The following is a 26012-nucleotide window of genomic DNA, read 5'->3' as shown; positions in this document are numbered from 1 at the left end:
TCTGTTTTTAGCCTACTGCTCATGCTTCCTAATGTATAACAAAGATGTTGTAGTATCTGTTTATAAGATGTCTTTGATTGACAGCTGTTCATATTCTCGGCTGACACTTTTATTTAGGACTACATTTCGTACACTTCCGCTAATGTTCGTACTTGTCGGGTTGCTTCGTTTTGCATTTCGGCATTTTTCGTTCAGATTCGAGCCCTGTCGATAGAAATGATTTTCGTCGTCTCCCTCGTTCTCCGTGTTGTTGTTCATCTCCGTGACGCGACAGAGGTGTAGCCTGACGCGGTCTCTTACGTGTCGGTCTGAATAAAAGTGGAGCTCGGAGGACCCGGGAGTGACGAAGCGAGTCTGTGTCGGGTAAGCATCCGATGCGGAGAAGGGGATAGAAAAAAGCCCTGGTGTGTTGGAGAAATCGGTCCAAATCTAACAAAGAGATCATGGCGGCGGTTTTGCAGAGCTACACGATGTTGAGTCAGTCTACAAAGCTAGCCGGCCAGCTATGTGAGAATGGTACTGGAAAAATGGGAGTGAGGCTTGAGTCCTCGAGGAAAGATTGCAACCACAGTAATTATAGTATCAGCATGTTGGCTAGCAGACCTAATTTGGCCATCTAGCTAGCTACATAGCCTGCTGGCAATCGTTAAAAACGTGTAGGTCCGAATGCCTAGCTTGCTAAGCTAACTAGCGGTATAGAATGTTAGCCCAACCCAACTGTCTGGCTTAGCTACAGACATTTCTCTCCCAAAGAACTAGCTAACGTTAGTTAGCTTGCAAGATAGTCAGTCTGTGCAAGCACAGCGTGGTTAAATGTTGAATAAGCGTACTACTTAGCAAACGTAGATAAATATATCAATTCAACTGTCATAGTTAACCAAATAAAAATGAATTAAGAGGAAATACTCAAGACTTTACCGCATGGGACACATTTTTATATCTACGTTAACTAGCTAGGAGCTATAGCTAGTTAGTCAGGTTAAGTCGATATTTGCTAACTACCACACAGCTTTGATATATCAAGCAACAATATGAACATGACTACATTTCGTACCATTTGGTTGAAACTGAATGTTTTTTCTTACAATCTATTAGTATAACTAGGCAAGTGTCAGCTAGCTACTGACTTATCTTTGTAGCTAACATTGCTATATACTTATGCTAGCTAGCTACCTGGAAAAAGGCGGCAATAACAGGGTACCTTGTTAGGAAATGTTGACATGTACTGTAGATTATACCGTACATTGAAAATGCACTTTTAAAATATATAATCATTACCTTCATGCAATGTTGGAACTTATTATCTAGATATACATTGAGCAACACACTCATGCACGATGTCTACGTAGGAGGGGGATTCCAATAAAGAACACATTTTTACCTTAGTAACGTTACTTATTTGTGGTTTGGGATAGTATACCCCATACTTTCAGATAGTCACACGTATTACTACATGTCTGGTATAGCCTACAATCAATCACCTAAACAAATAACAACCTGGTCGTGTATAAAATAGACAGGGGCACAAAAGCCACGGAAACATCACATAGTCAGTGCATAACGTCACTTAAATCAGGCATCTCCAACCCTGTTCCTGGAGAGCTACTGTCCTGTAGGTTTTCACTCCCAACACTGTTTCTGGAGAGTTACCATCCTGTAGGTTTTCACTCCCAACACTATTTCGGGAGAGTTACCATCCTGTAGGTTTTCACTCCATCCATGTTCCTGGAGAGCTACTGTCAAATCAATTTTTATTGGCCACATGCGCCGAATACAATAGGTGCAGACATTACAGTGAAATGCTTACTTACAGCCCTTAACCAACAGTGCATTTATTTTTTAATAAAAAAGTAAAATAAAACAACAAAATATGTGTTGAAAAAAAGAGCAGAAGTCAAATAAAATAACAGTAGGGAGGCTATATATACAGGGGGGTACCGGTGCAGAGTCTATGCGCAGGCACCAGCTAGTTGAGGTGGTTGAAGTAATATGTACATGTGGGTAGAGTTAAAGTGACTATGCATAAATAATTAACAGAGTAGCAGCAGCGTAAAAAGATGGGGTGGGGGGGCAGTGCAAATAGTCCGGGTAGCCATGATTAGCTGTTCAGGAGTCTTATGGCTTGGGGGTAGAAGCTGTTGATTAGTCTTTTGGACCTAGACTTGGCACTCAGGTACCGCTTGCCGTGCAGTAGCAGAGAGAACAGTCTATGACAAGGGTGGCTGGAGTCAATTTTGAGGGCCTTCCTCTGACACCGCCTGGTATAGAGGTCCTGGATGGCAGGAAGCTTGGCCCCAGTGATGTACTGGGCCGTACGCACTACCCTCTATAGTGCCTTGAGGTCGGAGGCCGAGCAGTTGCCATACCAGGCGGTGATGCAACCAGTCAGGATGCTCTCGATGGTGCAGCTGTATAATCTTTTGAGGATCTGAGGACCCATGCCAAATCTTTTCAGTCTCCTGAGGGGGAATAGGCTTTGTCGTGCCCTCTTCACGACTGTCTTGGTGTGTTTGGACCATGATAGTTCGTTAGTGATGTGGACACCAAGGAACTTGAAGCTCTTGTTCCACTACAGGTTGAGAACAGGTCCTGTAGGTTTTCACTCAAACCCAAATCTAACGCACCTGATTCTAATAATTAGCTGGTTGATCATCTGAATTAGGTCAGTTACAAATTGGGGTTGGAGCGAAAACCTACAGGATGGTGTCTGTCCAGGAACAGGGTTGGAGTGAACCTACAGGAGGGTATCTCTTCAGGAAAATGTTCGGAGTGAACCTACAGGAGGGTATCTCTCCAGGAACAGGGTTGGAGAACCCTGAATTAAATCCATACCAAAAATCCAGTGGTTTACATTTTGTGTGTAAAAACGGACATTCACAGGCTCTCCAGAGTTCTCCACCCTCCAATCCAGCCAACTAAATGACCATGGAAGCGGGCGCCGATACACAGCAGGGTGGTGACACAGCTGTTTCTGAGTCTGAGGCCCAGCAGATCACACTGGCCCAGGTACATTACCCTCATCAACGTTGCCAGACACTTGAATCAAATTAAACTTTATTGATCCTCAGGTGGAAATTCTTTACGAGGGCCTAATTTCTGCGTACATGTATGAGTCTGTATGGCTGCGTTTACACTGGCAGCCCAATTCTGATGTTTTTTCAACTCGTTTGTCCTTTGACCAATCACGTCAGATCTTTTTTAGAGCTGATATGATTGGTCAAAAGACAAATTGGTGAGTGTAAACGCAGCCATACAGACTTCTTAAAGCTGGCTGCCCGGTCAAACTGAGCAATCGGGGGAGAAGGGCCTTGGTCAGGGAGGTGACCAAGAACCTGCCTGTGTAAATGCAGCCTGTGTGTATAGGGGGCCTCTATAGGTGGGCTGCGTTAAGCAGGGCACAACGTTGTAGAACGTTCAGATATAAATAAGTTACAGTATGTAGAACAGCAGAACTGTTCTCCGTCGACATGAAGAATAATCAATCACTTCTATTCAGTTCTATTCATGGTCTTTGATTGTACCCATTATGTGCATGTAGGCTATACCAGTAGATTCATAAGCTAAAAGATGGACCTGGGCCCGGTTTCCCAAAAGCATCTTAAGGCGAAGTTCATCGTTAGAACCATAGGATCCTATTGTTTGAAGATGAACTTAGCCTTAAGATGCTTTTGGGAAACCGGGCCCTGGACCATTATAATGTGCATGTATAGGCTACGTTCATGAGCCGTTTCTAATTGTGTGTCTGCTGCAGGTGTCTATGGCTGCAGCACAGGTCTCCTCCAGTGGCCCTACAGTCACCCTAGTGCAGTTACCCAACGGTCAGACGGTTCAGGTTCACGGGGTCATCCAGGCCTCCCAGCCCTCGGTCATCCAGTCGCCTCAAGTGCAGACTGTCCAGGTGGGCCCCATGCCTCCCTCCCTCCACTACACTAGTCTTATTGTGATATACATAGGAAGGTACATGCAATAGGCCTTGGTAATAAGCAGCAACAGGGCTATATTTGACCTGCACTGTTGGAGCTTGGAGCTTATGAATTTCACTGTACCCTGCAATTAGTGCCTTCGGAAAGTATTCAGACCCCTTGACTTGTTCACATTTTTGTTACGTTACAGCCTTATTCTAAAAAATTTTTTTTTTTTACATTCCTCAGCAACCTACCACAATACCCTATAATGACAAAGCAAAAACAGGTTATTTGAAATTTTAGCAAATTTATCACACACAAAAAACAGAAATATCTTATTTACATAAATATTGCTATGAGATTCGAAATTTAGCTCGGGTGCATCCTTTTTCCATTGATCATCCTTGAGATGTTTCTACAACTTGATTGGAGTCCACCTGTGGTAAATTCAATTGATTAGACATGATTTGGAAAGGCACACAACTGTCTATAAAAGGTCCCACAGTTGACAGTGCATGTCACAGCAAAAACCAAGACATGAGGTCGAAGGAATTGTCCTTAGAGCTCCGAGATGGGATTGTGTCGAGGTACAGATCTGGGGAAGGGTACCAAAACATTTCTGTTCCTTATGTTATACAGTACCAGTCAAAAGTTTTAGAACATCTACTCATTCCAGGGTTTTTCTTTATTTTTAGTATTTCCTACATTGTAGAATAATAGTGAAGACATCAAAACTATGAAATAACACATATGGAATCATGTAGTAACCAAAAAAGTGTTAAACAAATCAAAATATATTTTATATTTGAGATTCTTCAAAGTAGCCACCCTTTTGCCTTGATGAAAGTTTTGCACACTCTTGGCATTCTCTCAAGCGGCTTCATGAGGGAGTAACCTGGAATGGATTTCAATTAACAGGTGTGCCTTGTTAAAAGTTAATTTGTGGAATTTCTTTCCTTCTTAATGCATTTGAGCCAATCAGTTGTGTTGTGACCAGGTAGGGGTGGTACACAGAAGATAGCCCTATTTGGTAAAAGACCAAGTCCATATTATGGCAAGAACAGCTCAAATAAGCGAAGAGAAATTACAGTCCATCATTACTTTAAGACATGATGGTCAGTCAATCCGGAACATTTCAAGAACTTTGAAAGTTTCTTCAAGTGCAGTCTCAAAAACCATCAAGCGCTATGATGAAACTGGCTGTCATGAGGACCGCCACAGGAAAGGAAGACCCAGAGTTACCAGCCTCAGAAATTGCAGCCCAAATAAATGATTCACAGAGTTCAAGTAACAGACACATCTCAACATCAACTGTTCAGAGGAGACTGTGTGAATCATGCCTTCATGGTCAAATTTCTGCAAAGAAACAACTACAAAAGGACACCCAATAAGAAGAAGAGACTTGCTTGGTTCAAGAAACTCGAGCAATGGACATTAGACTGGTGGAAATCTGTCCTTTGGTCTGATGAGTCCGAATTTGAGATTTGTTTCCAACCGCCGTGTCTTTGTGAGACACAGAGTAGGTGAACGGATGATCTCCGCATGTGTAGTTCCCACCGTGAAGCATGGAGGAGGAGGTGTGATGGTGTGGGGGTGCTTTGCTGGTGACACTGTCAGTGATTTATTTAGAATTCAAGGCACACTTAACCAAAAAGTAATAAAGGGGAGTATATATATAAAAACATGGGGGAATGGAAGTGATGCAGACAATTACATTGATAGAAGTTACAATCCATCTGCAATATTAAGCTGATAATGAAGCCCCGGGAAAAAGGAAAAAAAAGGAGAGTGATGGAGTGCTGCATCAGATGACCTGGCCTCCACAATCACCCGACCTCAACTCAATTGAGATGGTTTGGGATGAGTTGGTCGGCAGAGTGAAGGAAAAGCAGCCAACAAGTGCTCAGCATATGTGGGAACTCCTTCAAGACTGTTGGAAAAGCATTCCAGGTGAAGCTGGTTGAGAAGAATGCGTGCAAAGCTTTCATCAAGGCAAAGGGTGGCTACTTTGAATAATCAACAATCTAAAATCTATTTTGATTTAACACTTTGTTGGTTACTACATGATTCCATATGTGTTATTTCATTGTTTTAATGTCTTCACTATTATTCTACAATGTAGAAAATAGTAAAAAAATAAAGAACAACCCTTGAATGAGTAGGTGTGTCCAAACTTTTGACTGGTACTGTATATAAACTCCCAGTCATTTATTGGCTAAAAATAAAGGAGGCACAGTGATGCCGAAACGTTGGTGTTTTACCCAATAAATTACTGGAGGTTTATATATAGTGTGTGGCTCTTTATTTATTTTATAGCTTACATTTTATTTGCTGTTAGTCAGCACCTCCACACAAAATGATTTTCTTTTAGACTTCCTTATGTTATAAAATAAATTTTCCCTAGACAAATATGATTATTCATGTTCTGAATCGTTCAGTGAGGTCTTTCTCTAACATACACTGCTCAAAAAAAATTAAGGGAACACTTAAACAACACAATGTAACTCCAAGTCAATCACACTTCTGTGAAATCAAACTGTCCACTTAGGAAGCAACACTGATTGACAATATATTTCACATGCTGTTGTGCAAATGGAATAGACAACAGGTGGAAATTATAGGCAATTAGCAAGACACCCCCAATAAAGGACTGGTTTTGCAGGTGGTGACCACAGACCACTTCTCAGTTCCTATGCTTCCTGGCTGATGTTTTGGTCACTTTTGAATGCTGGCGGTGCTTTCACTCTAGTGGTAGCATGAGATGGAGTCTACAACCCACACAAGTGGCTCAGGTAGTGCAGCTCATCCAGGATGGCACATCAATGCGAGCTGTGGCAAGAAGGTTTGCTGTGTCTGTCAGCGTAGTGTCCAGAGCATGGAGGCGCTACCAGGAGACAGGCCAGTACATCAGGAGACGTGGAGGAGGCCAACAACCCAGCAGCAGGACTGCTACCTCCGCCTTTGTGCAAGGAGGAGCAGGAGGAGCACTGCCAGAGCCCTGCAAAATGACCTCCAGCAGGCCACAAATGTGCATGTGTCTGCTCAAACGGTCAGAAACAGACTCCATGAGGGTGGTATGAGGGCCCGATGTCCACAGGTGGGGGTTGTGCTTACAGCCCAACACCGTGCAGGACGTTTGACATTTGCCAGAGAACACCAAGATTGGCAAATTCGCCACTGGCGCCCTGTGCTCTTCACAGATGAAAGCAGGTTCACACTGAGCATGCGGATGCTTTAGTCCAGGTCTGGGAGGAGATCCCTCAGGAGACCATCCGCCACCTCATCAGGAGCATGCCCAGGCGTAGGGAGGTCATACAGGCACGTGGAGGCCACACACACTACTGAGCCTCATTTTTACTTGTTTTAAGGACATTACATCAAAGTTGGATCAGCCTGTAGTGTGGTTTTCCACTTTAATTTTGAGGGTGACTCCAAATCCAGACCTCCATGGGTTGATAAATTTGATTTCCATTGAAAATTTGTGTGATTTTGTTGTCAGCACATTCAACTATGTAAAGAAAAAAGTATTTAAGATTATTTCATTCATTCAGATCTAGGATGTGTTATTTTAGTGTTCCCTTAATTTTTTTGAGCAGTGTATTAACATTATATTCAAAAAGACAGATTTCATAACCGAATACATCCGATAATAAGCACTTAGCTCTGTTGACATAGCGGTGCAGGTTTCTCATAACACATTTTTAGAAATTTACATTTTGTGGTCAAAGTTTGTTTCCGTGGTTCGCAAAAAGCTAAATTAGCATGACACGAGCTGAATTAAATGTAAAAGGCTTTGGAAATTAAAGGCTTTGTATATCCTTAGTGCGCCATTGACATTTCAGAGATATGCTTGTTTTTGTGAGATATCTGCGAAGAATTACAGGAATTTCGAACGAATATGAAAAGTGTATATCCATCTTACCTCTATATTGTTTTGTGTCGTGCGGATTCTAGAAGAAAGATGACGAGTTCAACTGGAAAGTGATCCTGTCAGTTAGCCAGTAGCCTTCATTCCTGCACAGAATCCAGCCTAGCTGACGCCATGCAATTTTCCAGATTTTTAACTACTTTTTTTCCTCTGGCCTCCATTGATTTAGTCGCCCTAATTCTGGCCATCCTACAAGGGTAAAAACTCCAATAACTTTTGAACAGATTATGATAGAGACTTGAGGGTTGGACCATTGGTTTTCTTAGAGGAGGATCTACACAATTAACACAATTTTACCCATTGGTCAAAATATGCATTTTTGATTGGACACCCTATAAACTGCAACTCTTGTGTTTGACCGTGTGTCAGATTTCTACAGTTGCAGAGGATTCCCAGGACTCCCAGGAGTCGGTGGACAGTGTGACAGACTCTCAGAAGAGGAGGGAGATTCTGTCCAGACGCCCTTCCTACAGGTACCACTCCTCCACAGGGCCGCTCTCTCAGCCTCAGGGCAGCATTAAATGATCCCAATTTGGCAACATTACTGTCATGTGGACTCAGTGTTGCTAGATAGGGATTTAAAAACTAAATAAAAAATGCAGATTGGGTGCCATTTTGGCTCTGTTTTGGCTGTGAATGAAATCTGACAACACATTGTTGACAGAGTCTGAGACATTGGTTGGGATTGTGTTTGTTGTCCCTTGCAGGAAGATCCTGAACGACCTGTCGTCTGACGTGTCGGCGGTCCCGCCGATCGAGGAGGAGAAATCGGAGGACGACTCAACCCCCGCCATCACCACCGTTACTATGCCCACATCATGCCCCATCTACCAGACGGCCAGCGGCCAGTACAGTACGTTACTCCTCCCTACTCACTCCCAATGGTACAGATCTAGGATCTAGATCTGCTTCCCCTCCACCAATCCCCTTGAGGGGAAAATGCTAAACTGACCCAAGATCAGCATCTAGGGGCAACTTCCCCGTACTCCAGTTTCATCATGGCCATATTTGAAGTGTGCCTGGCTCGTTCTAGTTTGTCCAAGGCATACTTACTTTATATTTGATGAGTAGTGTATGGTCAATGACTATAGTGGAAATAGGGTCATGTTCAGTAGGGATACATTTTTTTTTACTGAATGAAACATGAAGGTACTACCTGAACATGTCCAATAATGACAGATGTTAATTTCTGTTGCAAAACGTTTCTCTACGGTTTGCCCTGCTGAACATGACCGAGCAGACCGCTGAAATGTTCCTAACCTGTCCATCATCCACTAACCCCGCCTCCTCCTCGGCAGTCGCCATCACCCAGGGCGGCGCCATCCAGCTGGCCAATAACGGTACGGATGGCATGCAGGGGATGCAGACGCTGACCATGACCAACGCGGCGGGCGCCCAGCAGGGCACCACCATACTGCAGTACGCTCAGACCTCCGATGGACAGCAGATCCTGGTGCCCAGCAACCAGGTGGTAATGCAAGGTGAGAAACTCTTGGACCACGGGCGGCCCCACCCTCGTTGAAGTTGCAATTCTTATGGGGTGCCCCGTCAGTTGTTCATCAGCTAGTACATTCCCACGTCTAAACAGAACAGTTTTTCTGCATGACTGGATCTCATGCAGTCACACATAACACAAACAACTCCTTTATGCCTACAATCAGAATTTCTTGACGTAAACGCTAACACGTAATGCTACGATCCCTTCTGTTTCCCAGCTGCCTCTGGAGAAGTGCAGACCTACCAGATCCGTACAGCCAACACCAGCAGCATGACTCCTGGGATGGTGATGGCCTCCTCTCCAGCCCTGTCCGGCCAGGAAGGCCCAGAGGTAGTCGTCACCCGCAAGAGGGAGGTCAGACTGATGAAGAACAGGTAGGTGGAGTAGAGGCCATAGATACTATAGCACTGTTAGCTAGGGTTATGTTGATCACTTTAATGAAGGGTGTTGGGTGAAATGGTAGCCTATATCCTATAATGTAAATGTATCATTGTTTATATGGAACTCCTACTTATAAACCTACGTAATAAAGTTTTGAGGTAATGTTAAGTGAACACATGAGTAACATGATGATGATGTTAAGATTTGCTTAGCTGAGGCAGACATACAGTACTGTGTGTTTGTGACAGGGAGGCGGCCCGGGAGTGTCGCCGGAAGAAGAAGGAGTACGTCAAGTGTCTAGAGAACCGTGTGGCCGTTCTGGAGAACCAAAACAAAACCCTCATTGAGGAACTGAAGTCACTTAAAGACTTGTACTGCCACAAATCAGAGTAGTGCCCCCCCCCCCCCCCCCCCAGGCCCTGAGTGGTGTGTCCCCCATGTACAGAGACTCACCACAGAGCCATGCATCTGGCACCACCCTCCCCCCTTTCTATCTGGGTTTTCTTTTTAAAAAGCGCTACCAGTCTAGAAGACCTACAGGAAGAGGAAAACCAACAAGGAAAACCTTACACAATTTCTCCACTTTTTCATGAGTACTCCTAAAAATGACCTAATTATTACCCCTAAAAAGGATGCCCTCATGATTACCCCTAAAAAGGATGACCTCATGAGTACCCCTAAAAAGGATGACCTCATGAGTACCCCTAAAAGGATGACCTCATTAGTACCCCTAAATGGATGACATTATGAGTACTTGCCATCATGAGTACCCCTAAAAAGGATGAAGTGGAGCACGCACTGTTTCTCCACCAATAGAATGGGGCCCCTAGTGGGAGTGGAATGTGGGATCTTACAGTGGAAGGTATCATGTATATCCACTACACTGCTGCTAACTAACCAGTCTCAAGATGTCAGATACCAGGAAAACACCAGCCGTGGAGGACTAGGACCCCTCTGCCCACCATTAACTACCCTATAGAATTATTCTGAGTTTGGCCTGTCTGCCTGCGCCACACGTTGGAAATGAATTTGGAAAGATTGTCATCTTTTTGAGTGCTACACTATTTAGTATTTAGGCTGATGATTGGTTTAACTCTTCTGTTACTTACGCTTTATGTGGACTGTAGATCCCAACCACTGTCATATGAAATGTATTATCTTTGAGCTTGAGTTGGGTTATCATGTATTGAATTTTTCTGCTTGCAAACTTTTGTTATTCTGCTTTGTGTTACCAGCCTTGCTAAGTTGGGGAAAAACACATTGGTGGCTGTTTTGGGGTAGGGGTAGGAGATGGATCGTGGGTGGATTGTCTGTATCAACTAACAGGCATTAAAAGGTAAACTCAGCGATATTACTTAGATGCAGAAAGTAAACAGCATAGTGGGTAAATTTCCGCAACAACTAAGAGCGTTGAAGAGCGAGGCTCAACTTCTCCGCTGTTTTGGTGCCCTGGCTACCACGCTGTATACAGCGTGAAGCGAACCTGGGCACATGCGCAGATACTGTGCGAGAGCGAAGTGTTGCATCTCGCTCATCTCAATATCTCTGGTGCTGCTCGTGGCAAAGTCATTTCGCTGAGTCTACCCTTTTTAACGAGTTGTGCTAATGTATACTACCATGCAGCTGACAGGAAGAGTTCTGAAAAATGACTGAAGGGCAGGCTATGGGTGTTGTATAGTGTGTTTTTGGGCATTCATGTAATGTATAATATGTCTGAGGTAGAGTGTGTTTGAGCCTCCATGTTTGTTTCTCGATGGCCTGAACAGGCATGAGGCATAATCATATTGGAGGATGTCCTAACTTCCACTTAACTTAGTCATCATGCGTTGAAGTCAATGGGAGACTAAAGTGAACGTTAGGATTAGCCCCACAATCCCACTTGTTCATCTGTTGTGCCTCAAACACTTCTGACAGGACAAGGGATTAAGCATTTTTTTAAATCATGTGGTTAAAATGGACAATTTGCTTGGATCTGCAGTAATGTCGTAGACCAAAATTTTCGGATCCATCGCTGACATTGACTGAAAAGTCAACAAACGTGGGATTACACCAGGGGCGCGTTCAGCAGCTCACAACAATGTGGAACAGATAGAAATGTTCAGCTAGAACTGTTTTGTAGAACAGACATGCCTTTCTGACATGTGAAATAAGGATTCATGTCAGCTCTATTCACTATTTTTATCTGCAACGTTCTATTTGCTTACTGAACCCAGTCTTCTGTTTGATTGGACAACAGAATGCCATATTGTATTATTTTGTTTTTACATAGCCATCTGTCAATGTATATGCATCTTATTTTTAAAACACTTGCCATTTCTGTTCATATTTTGTAAACATTGTATTTCTTCTGAAAAAGCAAAACAATTATATTAGTTTTCTTCAACTATTGTTTTTGGCAGCTGTTAATAAATGTGTTTCTGGTATTATTTTTCAGATGTCTTGATTTGTTTTCAAATCCATTTTATTAAAAAAGGAAGAATGAAATGAAGACATTAATTACAATCACCCATAGTAGCGCCATGCTTTCTCCCTACTGGACACAACCCTGCATCGAACAAAACCATCCTCCCTCAACCATCGCACTGGCTGTCCATTCATTAGTTGCTCCCTGAACGGTTGATGATTGACAGCACCTTGATCCATCCACTGTGATTCAAATCCCTCACATCCCCCATCATTCAATGGTTCCTACAGATCTCTCCTTGCTGGAAGCTTCACAGCCTTGTAGATGTGAATGTCTCTTTCCTTGTCATAGTGCACCTCCTGTACTGTGAAGCTCTGCTTCATCATGCTCAGGAAGTTAGTGTCTCGCTCGTAGCGAATCTTACAGGCCAGTAGCACTACACTACTCTCTGAGCTGAGGTGCTCCATAGTTTGCAGTAATGATGGAAATGTGTCTTCCAGGTAAACAATGTCTGCTCCCAGCACTATGTCAAAGCCTCCTGTGGGATAGCGCTCCAATCCCTGGCCCCAGGTCAGTTCTGAGACCTCCACTGCTCCTAGCTGATCCGGGGCAATGTTCTCTTTCACATTGGCTGCAAGGAAGCCCAAGGCAGGCTCGCGGTCTGTGATGGTCACTTTTTTGGCACCTTTTGGAGGGAAGGCTTGCATGGTTAGCACATGTCAATATAAAAATGTGACTAACAATTAGTTCTAATGGTTGAGCCTGATCCACACTGTAGGGCCGACCCAAACTGTTCTGGCTCTGATGGTTTCTTTTCACATTGTCCTTTCCAGAACAGTTCCAGCAACTATATAAACTCAGCAAAAAAAGAAACGTGAGACGCCTAAGACAGCGCTACAGGGAGACGGGACGGACAGCTGATCGTCCTCGCAGTGGCAGACCACGTGTAACAACACCTGCACAGGATCGGTACATCCGAACATCACACCTGCGGGACAGGTACAGGATGGCAACAACAACTGCCCGAGTTACACCAGGAACGCACAATCCCTCCATCAGTGCTCAGACTGTCCGCAATAGGCTGAGAGAGGCTGGACTGAGGGCTTGTAGGCCTGTTGTAAGGCAGGTCCTCACCAGACATCACCGGCAACAACGTCGCCTATAGGCACAAACCCACCGTCGCTGGACCAGACAGGACTGGCAAAAAGTCGCGGATTCACGTTTATCGTCCAAGGAATGAGCGTTACACCGAAGCCTGTACTCTGGAGCGGGATGGATTTGGAGGTGGAGGGTCCGTCATGGTCTGGGGCGGTGTGTCACAGCATCATCGGACTGAGCTTGTTGTCATTGCAGGCAATCTCAACGCTGTGCGTTACAGGGAAGACATCCTCCCTCATGTGGTACCTTTCCTGCAGGCTCATCCTGACATGACCCTCCAGCATGACAATGCCACCAGCCATACTGCTCATTCTGTGTGTGATTTCCTGCAAGACAGGAATGTCAGTGTTCTGCCATGGCCAGCGAAGAGCCCGGATCTCAATCCCATTGAGCACGTCTGGGACCTGTTGGATCGGAGGGTGAGGGCCATTCTGGGAACTTGCAGGTGCCTTGGTGGAAGAGCGGGGTAACATCTCACAGCAAGAACTGGCAGATCTGGTGCAGTCCATGAGGAGGAGATTAACTGCAGTACTTAAAGCAGCTGGTGGCCACACCAGATACTGACTGTTACTTTTGATTTTGATCCCCCCCCCCCCCCCCCCCCCTCCCCTCCTTTGTTCAGGGATACATTATTCAATTTGTTAGTCACATGTCTGTGGAACTTGTTCAGTTTATGTCAGTGAGAGGACGTTTCTTTTTTTACTGAGTTTAGTAATCAGGCCAGCCCACTTCAGCTCATCTTGGTTTGGCCCTATAGTGCAAGTCTCCTACCAGTTTCCCTGTGAGTTCTTACCTAGAAGAGCTGCCACGATGCCCACCAATCCAGTGCCTGCCCCCAGCTCGATGGCAACCTTCCCCGTCAGCTCGACCTGCCCCAACTCCAGGTACATACACAGCACTACCGCCTGACAGAGAGAAAGGAAAACATACAGAGGTAGATAAGATCGGAGAGAATAGTATCGGTAAATTGTGGCAGAATCAACAGTATAATAGCTGGCTACATCTTTGTCACACTGAAGAAGACTACATGTCATTCAACGGATAATTGAACAGTTCATCTTGGAATTAAAATGGTAATTTATGAAAAAAATCCGGCAAAGCATGCACAGTTGTACACCAACGATGGTCACTCACTGCATCCCAGACGACAGCAGCTACCCCGAGTTTATTCCAGTCCTGGGTTATTCTGACATGGTGGTCAGCAAAATGGAACTCGGCAGACGAATTATGTAGTTTGGAGAGCGCGGGCAAATAATTCACATTGTATGGTACAAGCGCCATAGTCAAAAGAAGACCATGGAAATGTAATATAATAAATAACTTTTAGGAAGCTTGAAATTCATACCACGCTGAACGATTTCTTATGAGGAAGTGGAAAAATCAATGTTCTCGCGATAATAAAATCGTAGAACTGACACTTGTCAAATGACAATGTTCACCAATCTCTGTCAAGTAACAATTATTAATTTTGATAAACAGCCAATGGTAATTGACGTACATCAAAATCGGCCGTTCTTGAGGGCGTTCCTTCCTAGTTGGCTTTGGCTGGAGTGGGAATCAGCTGTTAGCAAACTAGCGGTCTCAAATCTGAGCATTAGACATTTCTGTGTACGGTGAACGGCCATACCTGGGACATTTGCTTAGACGAAGGAATTCGGCATATTCTCAGACTGCAATGCACCGCAAGAATAGCTAGATCAAGTGGACCGGCAGAAGTAGCCAGTTAGGAGTAGGCAATTAGCTGAAGCCTGGATTAGCGTTAGCCATAGGGCTAGCTAGCAATAGCTTGCCAGCTAGCTGCTACTAGCTAGCAAACTACGTCTGGTTTACGAAGACCAGATTAATGGTGTTTAACGTTGAATCGGCTGTCTGGCTGTCTAGCTAGCTTGCTAGCTAGCTAGCAGTTTAAGACCGAATGTAACGTGTTGCCATTAAAAGGGTTAAACCAGTGTCCTAGCGTTGCCAGCCTAGATTAGTTTACAGTGGTCAAGCCTGTATCTGGCCGACGTATCAATGCGCTACTCGCCATGCCTCTGCGCACACGCCCTGAAAAGGATAGGGTTTCAGTTGTTCAGTTTGAATGGTGTGTAGTAGATATGAACCCCAATATGTGGCTGCTACTCATGTATTTAAAATTGAATGTTTCATTTTGAGTCCAGGCATCACTGACAGAGGTTCTGTCTGTTATAGACGAGTGAACGGTTTTCTTTCAGTTTTATAGGGTGTAGTCAGTGGTAGGACTTTAGCCAATTGTTCAATCATGGGGGCTACAGTGTCATGCTGCATGTCCCCCGGTGGGAGTCCAAAGCTTGCGAGGAGAGCCGTCGAGCTCGACGACTACCCAATAACCACCACCGCCGACGACGTAAGCGAGGACACGGGCACCTATCTGCAGCACATCAGCGATAGAGAGGTCCCGGATGGTAGGTGTACTATTCGGATAAGCTGGAGTGGAGGGGTATGCGTCATGGTCGCGCCTCTCTGAACAGGCAAGACGCTGCACTACTGATTGTGCAGTCGTAATTTTGTTTCAGCTATTCCAAGATATCCTGCGGAGTATCTAGCATTGTTTTTGCTTCATCTATAGCCTGCGGAGTATAGTGAGTGTCATGATGTGCATCCCTGGAAGTTGTGATCTGTAAACAGTCAGTATCATACTGTATCTCACTCTGCCTTTTAAGATTCAAATGGTGTGTATATAGTTGGGATACGTGTGCATTTCTTGTGGTGTTCATGTTATAGGCTAAGTGGCAGGTAGCTTAGTGGGTAAGAGCATTGTGCCAGGAACCGGAAGGTCGCTGCTTCTAATCCCGGAGCCGACTAGGTGAAAAATATGTAGATGTGCCCTTAAGCAAGGCACTTAACCTTAATTGCTCCTGTAAGTCGCTCTGGATAAGAGAGTCTGCTAAATGACTCAAATGTAAATGTAAGTGTGTATTTCTTGTTTCTTTCAGAATTGGCACAGGAGTCCAACCCATCCGATAATGCCAGAGCCAGCACAATCTTCCTCAACAAGTCACAGACTGATGGTAAGTGGCATGGGGATCTTCAACTTCTCATGGCTGACCCTCTGGACCAAACATGGAACGGCGCAGATAAAAATGTCATGAATAGAGCTGACATGATTTCTTATTCTACATGTCAGATGCATGTTTGTTCTACATCATATATTTCTATCTGAACGTCCCACAACGTTGTGAACTGCAGATCACGTCCCAGGTCTGATATGGACAACAAGAGATTCTGTCTGATGGTCAGCGTGAGATAGTTATTCAACACATTCAATTAACTACCTGACCTTAGATTTGTCTGACTTTTTTTCCTCCAGTGCGGGAGAAAAGGAAAAGTAACTACTTAAGTAATCACGTGAGTAAATCCATCTTTCCATTCAAGCGTTAGTGTGGCTACCCATGGACATCCACTGATACTTATGGAGAAATGTCAGGAAATGATACTATATTTTTCCCTGTTTCATTGACTAACAACTACTCCCTTTTTCTAGATGTCTCCTGGGTTGCTATCTAAAAAGTACAGCTCCTGCTCCACAATATTCCTTGATGATAGCACGGTCAGCCTGCCCAACCTGAAGAGTACGGTCAAATGGTGAGTGTCCTCCTTACCTTACACACACACAGACACACACACACACACACACACACACACACACACACACACACACACACACACACACACACACACCACGACAGAGGAGAAAAGAGGCCATCATTGTAAGGACTCACTGTCTTGTCTCTCTCTGTTCCAGTGTCACGTTGGCTATATACTATCACATAAAAAACAGGTAGGTTTTATCTGTGCCATATTCATTTCATGAGGAAAACTGAGAAATATTCATATATTGACGTGGTGAGCTAAATGGAGGAGTTTTGTGTTGATGATTTGTGTGACGACATAGTAACGTAGTAATGGAGGTTGTGTTAATGTATGATGACTTAGTAACGTAGTAATGGAGGTGTGTTAATGTGTGATGACATAGTAACGTAGTAATGGAGGTGTGTTAATGTGTGATGACATAGTAACATAGTAATGGAGGTGTGTTAATGTGTGATGACATAGTAACGTAGTAATGGAGGTGTGTTGATGACTTGTGTGATGACATAGTAATGTAGTAATGGAGGTGTGTTGATGACATAGTAGCATAGTAATGGAGGTGTGTTGATGAGTTGTGTGATGACATAGTAACGTAGTAATGGAGTTGTGTTGATGAGTTGTGTGATGACATAGTAACGTAGTAATGGAGGTGTGTTGATGACATAGTAACATATTCTGGGAGTTGTCTTTCTCTGTGTGTGGGCTTGTAGCAGTAGACTTAACTGTCTTTTCTTTTTTTTTTCTCATCAGGGATTCAAACCGTTCTCTGGACATTTTTGATGAGAAGATCCACCCATTAACGGTGAGTAGGTGGAAGTAGAGACTGTATGTCCCTGTGTGTGTGTGTGTGTGTGTGTGTGTGTGTGTGTGTACACACCAAGCCCCCTGTCAGACTGACTGGCGAGGCCTCCTCTTCCTCAGAGGGAGAAGGTTCCAGAAGACTACTACAGCGTGGACCCTGAACACAAGCTCATCTACCGCTTCGTCCGCACGCTGTTCAGCTCGGCCCAGCTGACCGCTGAGTGTGCCATCGTCACCCTGGTACGTATGCCACCAGTCAGTTCACCTATCACAGGATACCACCAGTCAGTTCACCTATCACAGGATACCACCAGTCAGTTCACCTATCACAGGATACCACCAGTGAGTTCACCTATCACAGGATACCACCAGTCAGTTCACCTATCACAGGATACCACCAGTGAGTTCACCTATCACAGGATACCACCAGTGAGTTCACCTATCACAGGATACCACCAGTGAGTTCACCTATCACAGGATACCACCAGTGAGTTCACCTATCACAGGATACCACCAGTGAGTTCACCTATCACAGGATACCACCAGTGAGTTCACCTATCACAGGATACCACCAGTGAGTTCACCTATCACAGGATACCACCAGTCAGTTCACCTATCACAGGGAGTTTCACTCTGGGCATGCTCAGTAGGCAAATGTTGTGTCATGTTGAGAGCTGACATAAGAGAGACTCTTGTTCTACATGATATATTATTGTCTCCTGCTGAACACCTGGCCCTGCTAACTGTGGTCCGTCAGTGTGTGTGTGTGTGCCTGTATGTGTGTTACTGATTACTGTGTGTGTGTCTGACGAGACTGTGTCTCATTACTGTGTGTCCATCCTCTCCCTAGGTGTACCTGGAGCGTCTGCTGACCTATGCAGAGATGGACATCTGTCCATGCAACTGGAAGCGTATCGTCCTGGGAGCCATCCTACTGGCCTCCAAGGTGTGGGACGACCAGGCCGTGTGGAACGTAGACTACTGCCAGATCCTCAAGGACATCACCGTGGAGGACATGTCAGTGTCCCCCTGGCTGCTCACCTTTAAAAGCTCTCCCCCCGAACCCCACCTTTAGGCATCAGATCTGAGGTTTGGATAGGTGTAAGCAATAGGGTGACCATTCCAGCTGGCCTGTCAGAGTGCAAGAGGGAGTGACTACCATCATCCTTAAACCTATCCAATGCTCTCAGATCTACACAAGTGCTTAGGGCAGGGGTATTCAACTCTTACCCTACGAGGTCCCGGAGCCTGACAATTTTCTGTTCTACCTGATAATTAATTGCACCCACCTGGTGTCCCAGGTCTAAATCAGTCCTTGATTAGAGGGGAACAATGAAACAAATCAGTGGAACTGGCTTGGAGGTCCACAGTTGAATTTGAGGGGTGTAGGGGTAGTTTTGGGATTCAGGCTGTGGGTCTCCTCAGCCGCTGGAGGGTCGTAAGGCTCCCTTTCTTTTTGTTGTTGTTGTACTTTACCAATTTTTCTCCCCAATTTCGTGATATTCAATTGGTAGTTACAGTCTTGTCCCATCGCTGAAACTCCCCTACGGACTCGGGAGAGGCGAAGGTCGAGAGCGTCCTCCGAAACACGACCCCACCAAGCCGCACTGCTTCTTGACACACTACTTGCTTAACCCGGAAGCCAGCCGCAACAATGTGTCGGAGGAAACACCGTCCAGCTGGCGACCGAAGTCAGCTTGCAGGTGCCCGGCCTGCCACAAGGAGTCGCTAGAGTGCGATGGGACAAGGAAATCCCGGCCGGCCAAACCCTCCCCTAACCCGGACGACGCTGGGCCAATTGTGCGCCGCCTCATGTGTCTCCCGGCCACGGCCGGCTGTGACACAGCCTGGGATCGAACCCGGGTCTGTAGTGACTCCTTAGACCGCTGCGCCCATAAGGCCCCCCTTCTTACCACTGTGTGTTTCTTACTGGCTGTAGGACAGGCTACAGGGCTCTTTGTGACATCCTTGTTCAAAGGACTATATTAATACAATTTAATAGATTGATGCCTCTGACAAAGGTCTCCATAGAAATGTGGAACTTTGCAAGTAAGCACTGTGCAGGAATGTATTGTTTTGGCTCACCCAAGAGTGAACTGTGAAATATCCTCATATAAATCAATATTAGGAGGCGCATAGTTAAATTGGAACGTTGCCATGTGGGCCAAAACAGGTTGCTATCACACATCCCATCCGCTCATGTCTCTCTGCCCAGGTACATCTCAAAAGTCTATCCTCCATTCCTTGCGTCCTCTGTCCTCAATTTCTCCCCGAGAACTCGCTTCCCGCTGACATTTTTAAAGGAGAGTATGGAGGATAAGACTTCTGAGATTCACCCTCTACCTCTCTCTCTACCCCCCACAGGAACGAGATGGAGAGGCACTTCCTGGAGCTGCTTCAGTTCAACATCAACGTGCCAGCCAGCGTCTACGCCAAGTACTACTTTGACCTGCGCTCCCTGGCCGACGACAACAACCTCAACTTCCCCCTGGAGCCACTTGACAACCAGCGAGCCACCAAACTGGAGGTGAGGAGAGCTTCTAGTAGAGCAGGAAGACAAACACTACTACTTGGCTAGAGGAGAGCCTTTTAATGGGAGTCCTGGTTGACTTAGGTCCTGTCCAGAAACAACCCCTACTCCCTAGACACATGTAGATAAACAATTGCATAGGTGTTAGAAATATGGTAGTAGCTCCACTCTGCCTTCTGATTGGCTAGGGGGAATTTTCACCATGTTTCTTATACCAATCTACACGAGTGCCTAGTTGGTAGGGGCCAAAGTCTATGATCTTTATGTCCTTATGATGGAACTGTAGAGTGGCCTTGGGGTTACATGTAATACGGGTTCTGTTGTTCCCAGGCTATCTCCAGACTGTGTGAGGACAGATACAAGGATCTGGGCAAGGTGACCATAAGGAAGTCCCTCAGCGCAGACAATCTTGTGGGTGTCCGAACCACCCACGCTGTGCTGTCGTAAATCTGGACCTGGGACTGCTACACACACTGGACAGGCGGAGGATGAACCGAAGGCCTTCTGGTCTCTTTTCCCAATCTCCCCCCCCCCCCCCCCAAACCAGACATTCACACTGGCACCATTCACACACACAGCCGGTCCCAAATCGCTTCCTACCCCCCCCCCACCCTGCACTGCTTATACTTACCCAGACCCTCCAGATCTACAAACATGGAGGGGTTAGGGAGTGACTGATTGACACCACACACTGACCATGGTGATGAAGCCTCCAACTACCCTGTGGTGTAGTTTGGCAGACGGACGGACGGACAGAGTGACGTAGAAGGACGGTTTTCTTTGCTTACTGTGTAGGCCCTTTAGCTGTGGAATGTATCAGTTTTTAATTGAACATATTTTCAGTTGCTGTTTATTTCAAATAAACTGTAATAAACTAGAAATTCTATGTATGGTGTCTCGTTTAAAGATGAGATGTGAGCTTTATAGCAGGAACTCTACCTAATATGTACAAGACTAGGGCATGGTATCAGACCTGGGAACAAATCTTTCAAATACTTTGTGTTTGCTTTAGCCTGCCTGGAGTACCAGATGGGTGGGGTTGGCAGTTTTTCAGCTATTCTATCGGTTTCATGTGCCAGGCAAGCTCAATCAAGCCCTGTATTTGAAATGATTTCAGTATTTTCCCATAGTGCCTGCTCTACCACTTTGGTTTTCATAGATCTGACAGGACTAGACTGGAGAAGTGTACGCTCTATAAGTGGTCTGGTGGTTTTTAGAATCAGACCAACCCACAGCACGTGACCGAACATCTTCCCTCTACACTGTAGGCTCTAACAAATTCACACAAACTCCAATTCAGTTTTATTCTCTACCTGGGTTAGAGGCAACATAGTTGAACATGCCAGAATTAGACAAAGCAATATTTTTAAGGAGAACCACACACGTACACTGATCCACTCAGGTGAGTTATTAGGTATTTCTAAAACGTTTAATGCAGTTAGACAAATGGGACACTAATATAACCATTTAAGTAATGGAGAAAATGATATCCCAGTGTCGCTTTTAAGAATTGGATCATGGTTAACACACGTGCAGAGAAAAACACAATATTGTCCTTTCACAATAGTCCAGTGCTGCTGTAATTACTAGAACACACCACATGGGGGCAGAAGAGGCTGCAACACTGGTCTCCTCTAAAATGGGAAGTTGCACCTTTTTAAAGAGGCACTCCAGTCTCCCTTTCACCTCATTTTACACCTGATCTACTTAAAAGGCACGTCTCAATAGGTGGTCCAGGTAAGTCATGACACAGCGGGGGGAGGGACCTCTTTTGTTCTCTGTTGCTCCTCAAGCAAGGGGGGAGACACATGACATCATGGATTCCCATCAGACCAACTCCTTGAATGCTCTACTCCTTGAAGTTTGCAGTTGTCTAGAAAACATTTTTGCAAAACATTTTTTTTTTAACCCTTTACTGTGTGTACTTTACTCTATTTATACTTGGGATATCGCTTTTCAGCAGGACAAAGTTCCAAAAAATATATTATTTTTTAGTGACAAACAATTTCTCTCAATTCATCTGATACAGATTAAGACAAACTCGATTTTTTGAGAGACTTTATATTAATTCTTCACATAAGCATAAATTGAAAGGGAAATTCCTGCATCCTAACAAGTCCTTACCGTGTCCATAACAGTGAGTGAAATATCTCCTACAACAAGAACCATATGTCCCTTTAGGATGGCCATTTTAAATAAAATAAATGGCAATTCTCCATCTTCTTCATACGTATAAAATAGAACTGTTAAGTGGCACGGGCATGGTATTATGTCCAGGTTAATGACATAACTGTTGATTATTGGATTCCTAACCATCTAAGGTTCTGGTTAAGGATATACTAACAAAAAACATCACTTAAAAACATCCTGGAGACACATTCACTGTACATGTTTTTTTCTCTGAACTTGAGAACACACTATTTAAAACAAGTTTCAACTTTAGGGGAAATCTCCTGCAATGAGTCTAGAATGAGAACTAGGACATATAATATAAAAATAAGAGTTTTTCTCTATATTCCCACACAACTCGCTTTAAAACGTGTCCTTATGTAAAGACAATACTTTTTACATAATTTACAATCCTTTCAATAAGTTAAATGAACATCCATCTAGTTTCTTCCAACAGCCACTGTATGTGTAGCAACATGAGTCTGACAAGCGCCCGTCTGGTCACACAGATGGATGCGACAGGGACTTGTGCTCAGACTGCAAGCGGAGCAGCCCAGTGTGTGTCGTGAGGGATGTGCTGGCCTCGCTGTACACTGACGCGCTGGAGGGTTTGTGGCCCCAGCAGGGACACGAACAACACCTCCCCAGGAACCTCCTCCACGACTCCAGGGTCTTCCCCGACCACACCCACACCCCTGAGGTGATCCCCACCACCAGGCTCATAAAGTACTTGAGCATGAAGATGGCGTGGTCTGGCCCTAGGCCTAGCCTCTGTCTCTCAGCCTGGCAGGAGCAGGAAAGTCCCCTGTCCCACTGGGGCCTGAGGTGCTGCTCGTACACCAGACAGGCCACCACCACTGCGGCAGGGACCGTGTAGAGGACGGTAAAGAGGCCCAGCCTTAACATCAGCTTCTCCAGCTTGTCTGTCTTGGTCCCCCCCTGCTTGATGACACTGCGGATGCGGAACAATGATACAAACCCCGCTAGGAGGAAGAGGGAGCCTGTGAAGAGGTAGACCACCAGGGGAGCAAGCACGAAGCCCCGCAGGCTCTCCACGCTCTGGTTGCCCACGTAGCATATCCCTGCCACAGGGTCTCCGTCTGCGGCGCTCAGGGCCAGCACAGCGATGGTCTTGACGCTGGGCACCAGCCAGGCGGCCAGGTGGAAGTACTGCGAGTACCCGGCGATGGCCTCGTTGCCCCACTTCATGCCCGCCGCCAGGAACCAGGTGAGCGAGAGCACCACCCACCAGATGGCACCGGCCATGCCGAAAAAGTAGACCAGCAGGAACACCAAGGTGCACAGGCCGGCAGGGCCCGACGCGTCGTACAGCACGTGCCCGCCGTCCTCTGAGCACGCCACCCGCTCGTGGCCCGCTGCCAGCCGCACCATGTATCCCAGGGAGACGAAGAGGTAGCAGGCAGCCAGGTAGACGATAGGCAGCTCGGGGTAGGAGAAGCGGTCGCGGTCCATCAGGAACGTGACCACCGTAGTTAAGGTCGAGACGAAGCAGAGGACCGACCACAGGCCAATCCAGAGGGAGGTGAAGGCGTGTTCGTCCGGGGTGAAGTAGGGTTGATGACAGGGCTGGGCGCAGTTCTCCACGGGGCCTGTGTGGACGCGGCGGCCGTACAGTGGGTGGGCCTCATTCTTGACGGACACCAGGGGGTGGCGGCAGCGGCAGTCGCGTTGTTCACAGTCCTGGTGGTGGTGATTGTGGTGGGGTTTGGGCAGGAGAGGCGGCCTGCGGCGGGCTGGGTTGCGGTGGAGCACGGAGGGGGCCTTGGGGGTAGGCTTCGGGGGGAAGGCCGGGCCTGGGGACAAAGTTGTGATGTCACTGCTGTTCCGGTCCATACAGAGGCGATCAGCATCACCCAGCTCTGGCAGCCCCTCGCAGCTCATCCTCTCGGGCCATTCAAAACCATACTGGCTCATCAGGGGGGAGCAGCCACGCTTGGCCCGCTCGCACACGGAGCGGCACGGGGGCAGAGGCTTGCGATAGTCCGGGATGCAGATCGGAGTGTACATGCTGCAGAGGAAGAAGAGCAGGTCAGGGGAACAGTGGATGCGCACCAGCGGCCAGAACTGGTGCACCTCCAGCCCCACCTCGTCCTGAGTGTCATGGTTAAACTGGTTGGGCATGTAGGTGAGGTTGTAGCCGATTCCCTTGCACATGGGGACCGTGATGGGTTCACACACGATGGCCTTGGAGGCGGCGCGCACCGGTTGTGCGCTCATCAGCTGGAGCAGGCACAGAACGCCGATGTAAAGAGGGCATTTTTGCGTCATGGTCGCCATGGAAGCTCCTCCAATGCTGTGGATTTCCACAGAGAGAAAATCATGAGGTTATTGAATAGGAAAGGCGCTCTGAACGTTTGAAACATTTTATTACTGTTTCTATGTTCTATCAATAATATATTCAGGCACTTTGGATGTGCGCCTTATTCACTCAAACTTAAAGGCTAAGAAATAGTGATGAAACAAGTTGATAAAATGGATAACTCACCAAGTCGATCACACGGGAAAATGTAAGCTACCTCATCAATATCCAATGCCAATCAGAGAGAGAAGCGCCATCTGATCATCTTGCCATCACTGAAATCCACTCCCCGTGTTCCTTTAGAAAACGCGCCTCCGGTGCAATCAAATAAAGTCAATTTCGACACCGGTCATTTCGACTCGACAATTCAGACGGCATTTGCAGGCAGCGACGCCTAATCCTTGTGCCACACTTTTTTCCCCAACAATATTTAGTGAAACAGCTTTCTCTTTTGTGATAAATAAAATAAAAAGATATACAATCCACTCCACGACTGTCTTCCCTCATATGTCTTCTTGCTCAAGCTGCTAACTGTGCTAAACCGTACTGATTGACCAACAACACCTTGGCCGCATTCTCTGGACGGCCGCGCCCACAGGCCTGCGTCTTCTCCAATAGGAATCTGCTTACACGGTGACCGACTGAATCATTTCATTCTTTACCATAACCTACTTATCAGCTAATGTAATATCTTTCGTTATTTATAAAGGCCTACAATCTATATAACATCACCAGTAAAGTCAGACAATGTTTAAAATAGTGTTGTGACCAACTCAATCCATGAATTCCTTTTACCATAACCTTGTCAGACAATTTAATATAGCCTGACCTGTTTTTTTTTAAATAGTCTGACCTCACCACTACAATGTTTATCAAAAATAGTGTTTAATTGCTAGTTAATGTGAATTTCAATTTAGATTAAAAAAAGATGCAACCCAGGATTGTGCCCCATTATACACTGAGAATACCAAACATTAACCCAGGATTGTGCCCCATTATACACTGAGAATACCAAACATTAGGAACACCGTATGTGTGTCTGTCTGTGAAAGGACGACCCTATGGGCCACGCTGTTTGGCTATTTGGTCTCTGTCTCTCTGTCTCTCCTGCTGCCTTCATTGTCCAAGGGCCTTTTGTTTCTTTTTCTAATGGCATCTCTCAGGCCTCTTTTCATTAGGAGACTAAATGAGCGCCTGATTGCTCTGCGGGCCACTGGAGAATCACAAAGAGGGCTTTTGCGGCTCGCTACAGTTGAGCCATTGTGGACACGGCCCCTGGACTAATTGGCGTTGACAATTAAGCATGTTG

General features: G+C 45.8%; 4 protein-coding genes across 6 annotated transcripts; 2 read left to right on the top strand and 2 right to left on the bottom strand.

The window, feature by feature from the left end:
• Positions 1–275: 275 nt before the first annotated feature.
• LOC311109748 (cyclic AMP-responsive element-binding protein 1-like) lies at positions 276–13054 on the top strand. Of its 3 annotated transcripts, none has more exons than XM_084152724.1 (8): positions 276–363; positions 2881–3006; positions 3752–3898; positions 8203–8306; positions 8541–8686; positions 9132–9314; positions 9549–9705; positions 12950–13054. In XM_084152724.1, the coding sequence occupies exons 2-8, from the start codon at positions 2920–2922 to the stop codon at positions 12969–12971; spliced, it is 846 nt and encodes a 281-aa protein (XP_084008850.1). In that variant the 5' UTR covers positions 276–363; positions 2881–2919; the 3' UTR covers positions 12972–13054. The 3 variants fall into 3 exon arrangements, with proteins under 3 accessions (XP_084008850.1, XP_084008848.1, XP_084008849.1); XM_084152722.1 differs by lacking the exon at positions 12950–13054 and adding an exon at positions 9961–12140; XM_084152723.1 differs by lacking the exons at positions 2881–3006; positions 12950–13054 and adding an exon at positions 9961–12140.
• mettl21a (methyltransferase 21A, HSPA lysine) lies at positions 12144–14868 on the bottom strand. Its single transcript, XM_084152725.1, has 3 exons — positions 14409–14868; positions 14068–14179; positions 12144–12801 (listed from the first exon to the last, which is right to left on the bottom strand). The coding sequence occupies exons 1-3, from the start codon at positions 14553–14555 to the stop codon at positions 12401–12403; spliced, it is 660 nt and encodes a 219-aa protein (XP_084008851.1). The 5' UTR covers positions 14556–14868; the 3' UTR covers positions 12144–12400.
• Positions 14869–15295: 427 nt separating this feature from the next.
• On the top strand, positions 15296–21100 carry LOC311109747 (cyclin-Y-like protein 1). Its single transcript, XM_084152721.1, has 10 exons — positions 15296–15697; positions 16229–16303; positions 16603–16640; positions 16777–16877; positions 17038–17073; positions 17634–17685; positions 17805–17924; positions 18535–18701; positions 20049–20211; positions 20545–21100. Exons 1-10 carry the CDS (start codon positions 15535–15537, stop codon positions 20659–20661), a joined length of 1032 nt encoding a protein of 343 aa, XP_084008847.1. The 5' UTR covers positions 15296–15534; the 3' UTR covers positions 20662–21100.
• A 1784-nt stretch (positions 21101–22884) lies between these two features.
• On the bottom strand, positions 22885–24681 carry LOC311109699 (frizzled-5-like; the record flags this gene model as incomplete). The annotated part of the gene is made up of 1 exon (XM_084152662.1): positions 22885–24681. One exon carries the CDS (start codon positions 24679–24681, stop codon positions 22885–22887), a length of 1797 nt encoding a protein of 598 aa, XP_084008788.1.
• Positions 24682–26012: the final 1331 nt, after the last annotated feature.

The sequence above is a fragment of the Coregonus lavaretus genome (assembly GCF_964263955.1).
Source record: "Coregonus lavaretus genome assembly, chromosome: 35".
In the NCBI taxonomy this organism is placed as follows: Eukaryota; Metazoa; Chordata; class Actinopteri; order Salmoniformes; family Salmonidae; genus Coregonus; species Coregonus lavaretus.
The sequence above is the reverse complement of the archived record's forward strand: the minus strand, read 5'-3'. Positions and strand labels throughout refer to the sequence as shown.